This window comes from Morone saxatilis, unplaced genomic scaffold, assembly GCF_004916995.1.
Source record: "Morone saxatilis isolate NCDOM2014 unplaced genomic scaffold, NCSU_SB_2.0 Contig16, whole genome shotgun sequence".
NCBI lineage: Eukaryota > Metazoa > Chordata > Actinopteri > Moronidae > Morone > Morone saxatilis.
The window spans coordinates 15,523,889-15,537,940 of NW_023339718.1; the positions used below are offsets into that span (position 1 = coordinate 15,523,889).

Sequence of the window (14,052 nt, forward strand, 5' to 3'; positions counted from 1 at the left end):
TGTGTGTGTGTGTGTGTGTGTGGTGATAAATCCTTCCTCTGTAGGAGTTGAAAGTGTGTGCGTGTGTGTGTGTTTGTGTGTGTGTGTGTGTGTGTTAAGGGGTGGGAACAGCAGGAGGGAGTGAGTGTGGACTCCAAAGCTCTCCTCCAGATTAGCCATGGATTAGGAGGGTTTAGGGTGGATTAGGAATAATGGCATTAGACTGTGGTGCTGCTACACAGCCCTGAGGCCCGCAGAGAGGGGAGGCAGGGAGTGGAAACGGCTTTTACTGCTTTGTTTTGATGCACAGCCTCGTTTACTGGCTGTGCATATGAAATGAAACACAATCATATTATTATTGTGCAGCAAATCACATCGACTGTGTACGCATGTGTTCGGGAGAGCGCTTTGTTTTTATTTTCTATTTCATGTCATTTTCTGATATTGTTCTTTCTCGCAGTTTGGAAATTTCTTTGACAGCAGCATTGTTGTCACTAATGGGATGATATATGAGTGGACCCACTGTGTCGAGCAATAATTGTTCGGAAATATTTTACCCGTATAAGGACCAAGATCAGAATTATGGCTAATACATGTAACTGTGCATATATTGATATCATTTAGGGTAAGTAATGTAAAGTAATGTTTTGGTATTGATGCCAGAACAGAAAGTTACCGCAGTGGCAACAATATTTAAATATTTTTTAACAAACCCAGCCTTACGTACAGCATACTTTAGCTAGACTTTTGGTCATTTTGTGTTGTGTTGTGTGTTTGTGTGTGTTAAATGTGACAATCTCTAGCCAGTTAATGAATGAAATTTTGTAATTGCAGGGAGCTTTTGGCATTTCCAGTCATGTTTTCCCTTGCAATAGTATAACAGTGTGTCAGTACTTTCAGTGATGCATTTTTTTTTTTTTTTGCATTTATATTAAAGTAATTTGTGCTTGTCTCCCTGTTCATCTATAGCAAACAATTGGAAATAGTGTTTTAATAAATCCAGGCAGCTAACAAACAGAGCAGTGTTTTAGATGTTTGTTTCTGTATCACAGTATAACAGGCTAACTCTGAGGACAATGTGATGAAAAGAAAAGGATTTGACTGAGATGACAAAGTAAATTCTCGGTTACTGATTTTCTGGTGTCCATCTCAGGTTAATAATTATTGAAGAATTATTGATAGTAATGGTACAAAAAGCTGTTTACCAACGTTCATCAGACTGATGGATTTTTTCGTGTGTGAGTCACGTTCAGGCAGGTTAGACTAAGTCTGCAGAGGTGTAGCTGAACTCGATGGTCAGGTTCATTTCCACACCGGATAAGCTCTTTCATCTCTGCCCTACTTTGATGTTTTGCGCTCCTGGATGAATCTTGCTGCTCTCTCTCACTGCCTAGATCTGTCTTTCTCGCTCTGTACCCTTTGGATGACTTTGCCCTGTTAGCTGTCTGTCTCTCTGTGTATCTGTCTCTTTCTCTTTATCTCTTGTGCAGCTACATTTTGAGGTGTGTGGGCAGAAAATGTATGATCTCATTTATGGTTATAGCTGTTGTGCAGGAGCTCTTAAGCCCAGTTCAGACCAAAGACTCGTGACGCAATGAAACAGTTTCAGAACGTTGCAGGAAAAAGTTGCAATGGCGTAAACTGGCCCGTCTCAACCGTTTGGTGGCATCACCTGTGACTCAGCTTGTCAAAACTCCAGTTGCTGATTTTAGAATGTAAGGCACATAGGAAAGTCAGCTGATCAAGTCTGTAACTGAAAGCTGGTCGAAATGTTTTGGAGGGAAGAAAGAGAGGATCACCTTATGAGCTTGTCTGAGAAACAGCCCTGTCTGTATGACACAGGCCTTAAAATTTACTCTAAAGAACACAACTCCAAATGCTCGACCCTCTTTGGGGTTTTTTTGCGTGTTTTTTTACCCTTTCTAGAAACACAACTGTAGCAAGTAGCTCATATTATCCTCATTCATATTTTAAGACGAATGACGATATAATACACCATCTCATCTAGTTGCGATGTAAATTGGCAGGTTTTGAGAATGTTGCAGACTGATGCATTGCAAATTTTAACTCATCTTGTCGCAATTCTTTGGTCTGAACTGGGCTCTACAGAGTGGGCTTCTCCATAACATATTGTAGGTATTTATATCAGCATGTTTGATCACTTGCACTACAGTATATCTTTGACTTATTAGCAACCATGGGATCTTTAACCATCCCCCCTTGGACCACCACGCGTTTGGTTTTCAAACGCTGCTCCCCAAGAAGAGGGAATTAACTGGCCTATGCAAGTTACACTTGACCAACTACTCACAGGTGTCTCAGGTTCTTATCTGATGGCATTTAAACTGGATCTGGTCATAGCCTTGAGTTTTGGTAACATGGTGGATGCTGAGGAAAAACATATCTAGTTCAAGGAACAGTAAAATACTGTATCTCAGTCTATTTCTGCACATTTATGGCTGGTTTAATGAGACAGTTTTCGGGTTTTATGATCAGTGCATTACTGATTTCTACTGAAGTGTTTGTCAATCACTGTGAAGTGTGCAACTAACTGACAGCTGACAAATGACTTGTGATTTAAGAAAAACAAATCCTGAACAGATGTGAAGTTGTAGCTGATTCACAAGTGTTTGATATACTATATTGTCATCCTCATTTATACCAGAGAGTCGTGTAGGAGGAATACATTGGCAATACTGTTGTTGTAGTTCCTTCAGTTTGTCAAAAGAGGTCATAATCTTCATAATCCTGCTTTAAAATTCAAATGTCTGAATTGATCAAGTCTTCTTTTCTCTGCTGTCTCAGTTGGTGATTCAATATCTGATTGCTTCTGTCTGTCTGTCTGTCTGTCTGTCTCTCTCCCAGCATCAGCAGCAGGTGGTGCAGGCGGTGGAGAGGGCCAAGCAGGTCACCATGGCTGAACTCAACGCCATCATAGGAGTGGGTGTATTACACACATGCATACACATACGCACACACAGTAATAGAAGATGCTGAAAGATAGATCTGACAGAGACTTAAAAAAGTGGTGCAGGGAGAGTGCTGGAAAAAGAGATTTTGTGCAGTTTAACACTTATTGCTAATGCTGAGTGCAAAAGAAAGTGATTTTTTTTCACTTGTTTCTACCTTATTCATTCACCAAAGTTTAATAAATTGCCCATTTTTCTCTCAGCCCTGGTCTTTGTTAGGTACTGGGTCAACTTTTAACTATTGAGATTAGCAGTATGAAAATAGACTTTCCATTACTTGTTCATCACGGCAGAATGTTTTTATATTTCCAAACACTTCAGTGTGTTTAGAGTCGTGGATTCTGTCTGAGTCGTGGCCAATGATAATAAGAAATTGCAGTGCAGAAGTGCCAAATATACTTTATGTTCGAGGTCATTTAGACACAGTGTCCCACGTTTGTCCACCAGAGAGCGCTAACTAGTTTTTCATCCGCTAAATGTCCTGCTTCATACAAATCTTGTGTTACGCTTTAAAAACTACATTTCCAAGCAACAGCCACAAAGAAGGCAAAAAAGAATATTGGCTGGTAACAAATGTAAATAAAAAAAACTTTAATAAAAGTCACTGCTGGTATATTTATGTTGGTAAGGTTTTGGTTTGCTTGGAGCGCATTTTAAATAAATAAATATTTAGTTTAATAAAGAAATTGTATTTGTGATTTCCTCTGACACACCTGTCATATATTCAGGTATCCAGAGATTTCTACAATTTGAGGATACTTAGATTTTTAAAACTTCACAATATCTATCTTCTCCTTCCAGTCTGTCTCTCTATCTCAGTTTCTTATTTGCTTCTAGCATGCAGAGTCAAAATGTAGCATTACAGTAATTATTGTTTCGGTGTGTGGTTCAGCAGCAGCAGCTTCAGGCTCAACAACTCTCCCACGGCCACGCCATCCCCATCCCACTCACGCCACACCCAGCGGGCCTCCAGCCCCCCCTGCCCCCGGGGGCTGGTACTGCCAGCCTGCTGGCTCTGTCCTCCGCCCTGAGCCACCAGCTGCCGCTCAAAGACGAGAGGAAACACCACGACAACAACAGTGAGCACCCGAGAGGTAAGGCCTGCTCTGCATATGTGTGTGGGTTCAGAAGGTGTTGATGGGTTTATGTCTGTGTGTGTGCAGGTGTTTTTTCATGTCTGCGTTAAGTATAGCATGCACTACTGGTTATCAAACAGGTACGCATGCTAAACAGTCAGTTTGTTTGGTTACTTCCTTCATTTGTATTTTAAAAACAAAAATTGATTTTAATTCCACTTTACAGCCACATTTAGGAATGATACAAACACATGAGAGGGAAATATATAAATCTTTATCAGTTTATCAGCGTCACACTTCACTTTATTTATTTATTTTTTTCACTTCTGAAATTTTTATTATGTCACATTCTTGCATCATATTAAATAAAAGCTTTATTAGATTGCTGTAAATCTTTGCATTTTTAGTCTACTTTTCTTTCTCACATCCACTGACAGATTATTTATCAAGATAAACAGATTACATAATAGGCTAAAATATCATTTTGTTCATGTTAGATACAGACAACCCTATATAATTGTCAATTGCACAAACGTGTGTTGTTTTATGTCGTTCATAAGCAGATGCCAAACAGACATAAATACTGAAGCTTTTATCTTTTGTTTAGCTAATGATCCCAAACTAATGTTACATGTCTGGAATATTCAGTCAAAGTTATGAATTATACTAACTGATGCTGATGCTTAATTGTTAGTACTCTGAATGAACAGCAGTTAAAGCAATTAAAAACTGATTTGTCATTATGCAGTTTTAATTGGCCTAATAAGGAGCGATACACAGCCACCATGATGCCTCTTTTCTCTAGTACATGCAGAACGCCTCTATTTCTTTTCCAAGATGACTTTGAGCTAAAGCATTTAATTACAGTACATAGAGACTCTGTGTGTGTGTGTGTGGTTGTGTGTGTGTGCGTGTGATAGAAACAGTGTGTGCCAGCTCTTAATTACTTTGTTGCAGCATGGCTGTGAGGGTTTGTACAGTGCAGTAGAGCAGTTAACCTTGCCCTGAAGCTGCAGTAAAGCTAACTCAGGTAATACTTACCCCCATTAGGAACAAAATCAATAACAATCCAATTCCATCTCCAGCCGAGTTCCTGTGAATGGGTGTGCATGTAGGGAATAACAGGGTTATTTGTTTGCCTTTTTAGTCTTTTGAAATGTATTTATTTGTTCTAATGCATGCTGTTGCCCCTAAACTCCTTAATTTACTAATACAGCAACTTTTTACAGCAACCCAGTATTCCTATTTTCGGTGTTAATCTGTTGGATTTGGCAATACATCCCAACAGCTGATGTGTACATAGTCTGTATATTTAGTTTCCTCACTTGTCTAATCTAAACTGGCCTCATCATCACAACACTTCCAATGGAAACGTACAGTTTCTTTCTCTGCTAAGAAAAGAGAACTGTAGCATATGTGACATAACGTCATCCGGTAGTCTCTTGCAGGTTTTGAGCAGCCTTAAGCTGAATTCCCTGGAACAGTTGAACCACGTTAAAACTCTCTAAATCCTTGTTTTTGTGCTAGCAGCCGCTGCAGTGCTCCTTGTGTCTTTCTCTATGGAAACAGGGTATTAGCACTGTGAATGACTTCACTAATGGAAGGTCACTGTACTGGCCAGTGCGTAATCATATATTTCTGCTATTGTTTCCCATCATGATATTCTACTTAACAGGTTAGAGGCTAGCTGGTACAATAAGGGGAAAATAATTTACTTTTAGTCTTAGCTGACATTGATGTTACCTCATCATCTCTTTCTTTCTCTCTGTGTGTGTGTGTGTGCGTCTTTTGCATTATATCTTTGCAGTTTTGTTATAATAAATGCCTTAATCAGTAATTTTTTTCTCTCTCTTGCCGTCCGCCTCCTCAGACAGAGACTCAGTCAAGGTAAGTCCCTTCTTTACCTTCTCACTCACAGACTGATGTGTTTGCTCTATAGTCTTATTTCTACTCAACTTAGCGGGATAGAGTTTTTGTTTAATAATATCAAATTTTCTTTATCAGGTGACACAACTTGCAATTCAGATAAACGGAACAAAAGTGACTAATGAATAACTGATTTTGCAGAAAGATATTTCTTCTCCTACCATCAACACCCCTCATGAGATTTCTTTATTCATTCTCATTCCTTACACACCTGCCAGTGGCTGAAGACCGACATTTGATATCATATGCAAAAAATATGAGGAGACTGATATATAATACCTGCCTTCCTCATTCAAAACTGTGTCAACCATGAAGGAACAAATTAACATAAAATCCACTTCAAGTCCAAACAAGTTATGATAAATATGATATGGTCATAAATCTTGGAATATGCTTTGCCTTTCTAATGTAATTAGGTAATAATTACAGCTTGTTCAGGTAAATCATATAATTATAGAGCAGTATTATCTGGAAAACAGTTCTTTAAAGACTCTTTAAAGAATCTTTAAAACTATCTTAAAAGGAGCTTTAGGTGTTAAATAACATAATATATGTAAATTATGTACCCAGATATAAAACATATTTGATGCTCACTGCTTATTTCATTTTAACACAAATTATCACATAAGAAAAGTTTATTTAATAATATCCTCTGATCCACTAGTCATTGATGTATTTCACACTCGCTGTAATAAATGTACTTTTTGAATTTGTGGAAATGGAAGCAAAGAGCAAGAAAGAGGAAGTAGGTGAAATAGAAACCCAGGGATGAGCAAAGACAAAAAGCACACGTGTCACTAGTGAAGGAAGGAGCAAAAAGAGGCAACAGAGCAACATTACATCCAGCACGTGTAGTAATTAGTCCCTTAAGCAAAGCTTTTTTTCCCCAAGGCAAACATTTGGTTTGTTGAATACTCAATGAGCAGATTAGCATTTCTTTATTCCGGCAGCCTGAGCTCTCTCTCTCTCTCTCTCGTCTCTCTCATCTCTCTCATCATCTCTCTCTTTTTTTTATCTTTCTTTCACACACACACACACACACACACACAGGCATGATTTGAACATGTTGTGTGCTTTCTCTGGTAAGTTGGAGAAGGTGGAGACAGGAGGAATGTTTAATATGTTATCTCCTGCCCCCCATGTAGGTTATCCTCCTCCACACACACACATTCAGAGCTGTAGGCACCACGATGGGAGCGATTAGCAGTGTGCATGCCTCTGTGTGTGTGTGTGTGTGTGTGTGAGGTCGTCACAAATCAGTAAAGATAGAGAGACCAGAATGATGAATGCCTTTCATTAGCGCCCTGTGAGACACACACGCACACACACACACACACACGGCCAACAGTCACTTCATGAAACCAATAAGCCCCTTGTCAGTGGTCTACAGTTGCCTTGGCAACAGTTCACAGGGTACAGTGTGTGTGTGAATTGCTTGAACATCTGTGCCTTAATGTCCTTGTTGTTACAACCTCACACATTGATAAAGGTATGTGGGTGTAGACGTACATGTGTGCCCGCATACTTACTGTTGCCCATGTAGACAGTCAGTTATAGTCGTGATGTGTTCAAGGACTGACGGCTCCTGCTCAAGCAGGTCAGTGTACTTATCAAATGATTATTGGTTCAGTTGTCAATGCCATTGATTTTTGCCATTGTGCTTGTAATCGTCCCTTTTCAGTACACTGTGTGATAGAGGGGGAGACACAGTTTGGGGTAGTTGCAATTTAAGGATAAACGATCGATTTTTTGGAAAATGCAGCGATCTTAAATATAATCACTCAAGCGAAAATCACACTCACAGAGTCTAAATCCTTGATTATGGGCTGTATGTTTAGAAAAATGGTGGAAAACGAATTCCTAATGAGGTGGCTTTCAGCTTTAGACTGACCTTTAGAATGAATCACCTGTTAAAACATGCTGCAGCTTGTTGTTAGCGTGGTCGCTGCAGAGGCCTTCAGACTTCTTTTTGCTCTTTTTGTCTTGTTTTTGTCACTGGAAAATGAGGATTACAGCTGCAGCTGGTCTCTTTGTTAATGTTGGGATACTCCTTTTAGAAGGTCTGTTTACAGTGTACAATCTGGACTTCCCTGCTGTGTTGGCCGCAGGATAAGAAGCAAACTGAGTCAAACAGAAGGATCAGAGGTGATAGATTAGACCGACTGACTTAAACCAAGTGTAAAACATTGTTTTTGGTGTGAACAGAACCATCGTTTTTATGGGTTAGTGAGCTATAGAAGCTGAGAAGCAAAGGGATGAAAATACAGGATTTCAAACAAGTAGACACATCTCTTGTCTCTCACTCACCGCTGCAAGAAGAAAACTATTGTCTTGGTTAAGGGAAGAGAAAAGGAAACAGGGAAGGTGGAAGAGTAACAGTAAAGGTTTAATATGCAGTAATGGCATTGTTAATAATTAGTGGCTGAATTTGCAAACAATCATATTTTTGTGCTGCCCTGCTGATATAGAAATGTAGATATTAGCATTTGAGCACTTTAAGCACTTGACATGTATATTGGCATAAAAGAGTTAATTCAGTCATATTACATGATGTTATATCACATTGTGTATCACATTTCACAGTGTATTTTTAGTGTTGTTACTATGGGCATTTGAGAAATCAACTATTATATTAAAAATTTTTTGAAGACATTTTGGGGGCTGTGATCGTCAAAAGGGTAGAAGAGTGAGCTTGTGACTGGAGAGTTGCTGGTTCAGTCCTCAGACCAGGTTCAATCTGTGTGAAAGTGAAGCAATTCTCTCTGAACCAGGACTGAGGTGTCTTTAAGCAAGGTCCTTACCCCCAACTACCCCTGTGGAGCTTCTTAAACATCCATCACATCAGACGTCTTCTAGATATGAACTATGTGAGTGTAAGCAGGGACTTTCTGGAAGAGGAGAGCCTTACTATCAGTGATCAGGACCCTGAGGTGACTCCGGACAGAAATCCTCTGAAACACCCCCCCCCCCGCCTCTGGCAAGCAGATTCTTCTTGCTGCAGCCAGGGAGCCCTTAGACACAGACCTGAGTACTTGTGAACACCCCCACTGCAGAGCGCTCACACGTTTCCTTTTAATGTACACTTATCTGTGTATTTACACGTTAACGCATGTACGTGGTAATTACAGTGGCATATAAGTGCTTTTAATATTTATACTGTGAACATTTGAACATTCATTATTCAGTGTTTTGCATATTCCCTCCTCTTTGTTTCAAACACTGTTTAGCTCTTTTCATTTTAAAAACATATATTTTACTTTTTTTTTTTTTTATCGATGATTTTTGACTTTTGCAGTACTTTTTTTTACTCTTTTCTCTTATCTCTTATCCTATGTCTTATCAAGACAAATTCCATGGCAATAAACTTGATTCTGATACTTCCCTGGATAGATCAAGCACAAACAATACTTTATATACTATATAATATAGAAATAACACAAAACTACACAGTAAAAGTACAGAGTGTTATTTGGATGGTGTTGAAACATCTATAATGGCTGCATCCAATTACAATTGGATTTTAATGACTTTATGCCCCTCTAATTAGTTTTTAATCTGTAATGCAACCCAAACATCCACCTTGAGGATTGCAGGCCTTGACTTCATTTAACAACATTAATATATACACGAGAAACGTGGTCATTCTGGGCCTCTCATTACTAGAGAATCTGAATGTTTGCCAAAATGAAATCGAATCAATTTGAAATTGGGAGGCAAATATAATTATGATATGCTGCTAAATTAATACTTTCACCCAGACACACCACACGCTTCTTCACACTCACAATGCTCGCACTGCCTTGCGGAGCCTTCATTTGTCTCTGCAGCAAAATTAATTTGCCTTGATGTTTTTGAAAGAGCTAATTTGCAGGCTAATTAACCTAATCAGTCTGGAGAGAGACAGAGAGAGAGGGGCCCAACCTGCTCTGTCTCACTCAAGAAGAGACACACACCTGTAAAAGACACTGACATCTAAACATTGTTTGCACATACGGAGTACTAAAGTGTAAACAGGTACAAGTGCTGCCAGACCACACACACACACAGACACAGACACTCACACACCAACCTCACTCCTCCCCCTCAGAATCTTTGTCATCAACACTTGCAGCACGGCAAAGGGCAGTGGAAAGGTTACAAGCGTGAGTTAGTGGAAAGGTCGAGTTAAAGGTCCTGCTTTATTTTTCTTCTCTCTGTCCATCCTCTGCCGGGTAAGGAGCGCCTCCCAATGAGAGAGAGAGAGAGGGAGATCAGCAGGGACAGGCAGAGCAAGTGGGGAAATGTTTAGTTGACCTTATTTTGATCTTTGCTTCTCAAAGAGGATTAATCCTTCAGTAATGGTATTTAAAGGATGCCATATTTGATTAAGGAAAGAGAGACATCAATGGACCAACCCCCCCTTTCCTCCCAATCTCAAAATAATGCTGCTGAGTTCAAGCCGCGATGGTGTAGTCAAACTGTCAAGGATGCAGCGCATGCTTTGGTATTTTATGATACAGTAAAAATAAAATGACAGGAGGAGTTTTTAAAGTGATGTGTAAATCCAGCCATGAAGTGGAGCACAGTCATTTTGTGTTTGCAGTGTTTGAATTGCTGCCTGGCTGCTTGCTTATTGCCAGATTTTATGCTAATTTAGCTCAAAGTGGAAGTCTTGACACATTTAAAAGATTTGTAGCATTTAAGTTGTAGCTTACTAGTGCTTCTCCCCCTGTCCTGGGCATTAGATGTCAGTATTTACTCAACCTATCAGGGTTTATAGAAAGGAAAAGAAAAGTCTGTCTCCCTTAGCTCAGTCTCCACTGCTTCATTTCTTCACTTGTATGAGTTCCTCATTAGATAAGCTGTGAAGTAGAGCCAATATGTATCAGTGTCAGCTGAAATTAATAATTATTTTGCCTAAGAGCCCCTGCACCCAGTTCCCTTTGATTGGCAGTACTGAATGCAATTAAATGTTTGGTATTAAAGGATTGTTTTACTCAAATCACAAAAAAAACAACAACATATACATATCTCTTATCTCTTCTGGTTGTGGTCATGCAGATGGTTTTTGTTTCATTTGCCCAGGTTTTGGGAGATATCTGCGTTCACCCAATGCAAAAGAGGTGAATGGATTTTTATTCATGGATTTTGCTGTTTGCTCAAAATAAAATATTCAACAGCAAAATATCAGTGTGCACGTCACTCTGAATAATTCTCTGAACATGCTGTCAACATGTTGTTCCAAGAAAAACTAATTAAAGAACTACTTCTCAGCTGCTTCTATGTCATAAAGATAGAGATAGTTACAGTGTATTCAAATGTACACAGTACATACAATATGATTGTGTAATAATTTCTGCAGTTAAAGAGACTCCTCAGTCCTGGGGCATTTTTTCGACATGTCCTTTAAAATGAAGAATAAAGTTTCTCTTAATCTCCTTTTAAATATGTGGTTCTTGTTTCTTCCAGAGCTCATCTGTATCTCCCTCGGCCAGTTTTCGGACCGGAGAGAAGCACAGGAGTTCAAGTGATTATTCCTCCGACAGCAAGAAACAGAAGACAGATGATAAGGAGTCTACACGCTATGTGGGTGAACATCATTTTTTACTTTACCTAATAAGAAAGGGCAATATTTCTTCATGTGATCATGTGGCTTTTGTACAATAATAACTACATTAGCTACACTTTGGGTGAAATATTCACCATTTTGGAGAAAAAAGAGGAGTGCCAATAATTGTCTAATATGAAATCCACAACAAAACAAAGGCCTTCTGACTGACAGTATGTGAAGTTATCGCACATCAGCCACATTCAAATCCCACACTTTCTTTATTTTTGTTGGCAGTTGGCAAAAGAAACACAGTGAGAGAGAGACCTGACATGGCAAAGTTCGTAGCTCAGATTGGAGCTCAGTATGTTGCCGTTCAGGGCTTGTATCCCGGCCAAATGAGCCATCTGGAGTGTACACAATGGATCCATTTTGACCACTTTATCTGATAATTAAAACATGCAAAAATACAAAAGGAAAAATGCCAGAGGAATGTTAAAATAGCCTTTATGGTCTTCTCTCAGAGCATTAATTAAATCATGGATTTTTATGATGACCCTTTTTATAACTTTATGTTATTTTTACTATCAGATAAATGGGATATTAAATGTGATGAAAGCACCTCCTAAAGATACCTCAGCAAGTGGACATACTGCAGATGTTTTCATCCATTTTATCCAAAATAAAACAAAATTCTGATTACATTAAATGCACTAAATATTTTTATATGTACATTTTATATGTATATTACTCAAGTGTGTGTATTCTATGTGTTTGTCCCAGGAAAGTGATGGAGAGAAGAGCGATGACAACCTGGTTGTGGACGTCTCCAATGAGGTACAACACAGTTTAGCAACATGGAGTTTTTTGTGTTAGCTGATTACTAAACTAACTGCATTTGACTCTCTAATCTCTGTCTGTGCTCACCCACCACAGGATCCAGTGTCTCCTCGAGGAAGTCCTGCCCACTCACCTCGGGAGAACGGGTTGGACAAGCGTCGTCTGTTGAAGAAGGATGCTCCGCTGAGTCCTTCCTCCATCGCCTCCTCCAGCAGTACACCTTCATCCAAATCCAAAGAGATTAATTTGGTGAGTCATTTGGGTAATTATAGCCTTCTGATCTTCTTTTTCATAATTTCTCTGGGTGGTTTTCTATTTTTAGGCATTCATAAAAATGTAATCATTGTAAGGTATAGGAGAGAATAAAGGTTTGGTTTTAATTAAACTCTTAAATCTGTATCTGAAAGCATGTAACAACACGTAATACATTATAATAGAATATTAATTTTATGAGTCATAAACCCAGTCAAAGCATGAACAGTTCCAGTATTATTTAAATGATTCTGCTCTGCTATTAAATTTGCAAATGGTTTTGTGTGTCTTTTACCTCCTTGTGTGATTAAGATTACTTTGCTTTTTTGTGTTGTAGAATGAGAAGTCCACAACGCCCGTGTCCAAGTCCAGCACCCCGACATCCCGCTCTGATGCCCCCACACCCAGCAGCACCTCAACCCCGGGCCTGAGGACTGCACCCAGTAAACCCTCAGGAGTCGAGACACTGGGTGAGTGTTACAAACAGGACATACAACTTCTCAGCATGCGTCAGTGAGATAGTGCATATGAATCAGTGGGAGGCTTGACGAAAGTAGAAACTTGTTTAGCCCATTTTGAGCCAGAACATCACAGAGTTTGACATTTGATTGCTGTCCAGCCAAATACCAGATACGGAAACTGTATAAGCTCAATCTCTACACTAATACCTGGGATGTGTGAAGATTTTAGACCCAAATTTAAGGGGAGTGGAAACCAAAAACGTTGCTAACCTCAGAATCAAATGTCCCAACTTGTATCAGACAGTGTTTTGTGTCTCGTAGCTCCTGGTCTCCGTACGCCATTGGCGGTGCCCTGCTCGTACCCCAGTCCATTTGGGATGGTTCCCCACCCGGGTATAAACGGAGAACTGAGTGGAGCAGGAGCAGCCTACACTGGCCTGCATAACATTTCTCCACAGATGAGCGCGGTGGCTGCTGCTGCGGTGGCAGCTTATGGACGCACACAAGTGGTAACCAAACACATGCACATTGTATACTTATAAATGCTCTTGAGAAAACATTTATTACTTAGATGTCTAAACAAACCCTGCTGTGTTTCAACCAAATTTAGCCTGGCACTATCCTAAACACCCAGACATCTTTTCACGGGCTTACAGCATGGGGGCTTTGAAGTTTATGGTGCATTTAATGCAGAAATTGCAGCATTCAGGACATATAGTATGCAAGCTGCAAAAGCTAGTTCATGTCTTGTTTTAAAAGATGAATTCTAATTCAAAGATGCTGCCTGCTACTAGATTGTGGAAATCTATGTGTTGTATAATTTGTTTATGGTTGAATTGTGTCTAAACTCTCTTTCTTTGATCCTCCAGGTGGGATTTGATCCTCACCACCACATACGTGTCCCTGGCCTTCCTCCCAACCTGTCAGGCATTCCTGGTGGAAAACCGTATGTTTCGTCTCAAAGAGCATAATTAAGCCAACAATGTCACATTTGCGTTTACCTTTCCCCCTCACTTCTCTCA

At 39.6% G+C, this 14,052-nt stretch overlaps 1 protein-coding gene across 1 annotated transcript in view; it reads left to right on the forward strand.

Moving 5' to 3' along the window:
- LOC118326250 (transducin-like enhancer protein 4) overlaps positions 1-14,052 on the forward strand; it is a 34,014-nt gene that overhangs the window by 10,583 nt on the left and 9,379 nt on the right. The window contains exons 4-12 of the mRNA XM_035659215.1: positions 2,845-2,919; positions 3,841-4,042; positions 5,895-5,911; positions 11,399-11,515; positions 12,261-12,314; positions 12,414-12,566; positions 12,907-13,039; positions 13,352-13,539; positions 13,900-13,976. Coding sequence (XP_035515108.1) covers positions 2,845-2,919; positions 3,841-4,042; positions 5,895-5,911; positions 11,399-11,515; positions 12,261-12,314; positions 12,414-12,566; positions 12,907-13,039; positions 13,352-13,539; positions 13,900-13,976 — 1,016 coding nt within the window. The remainder of the gene's footprint in view (positions 1-2,844; positions 2,920-3,840; positions 4,043-5,894; positions 5,912-11,398; positions 11,516-12,260; positions 12,315-12,413; positions 12,567-12,906; positions 13,040-13,351; positions 13,540-13,899; positions 13,977-14,052) is intronic.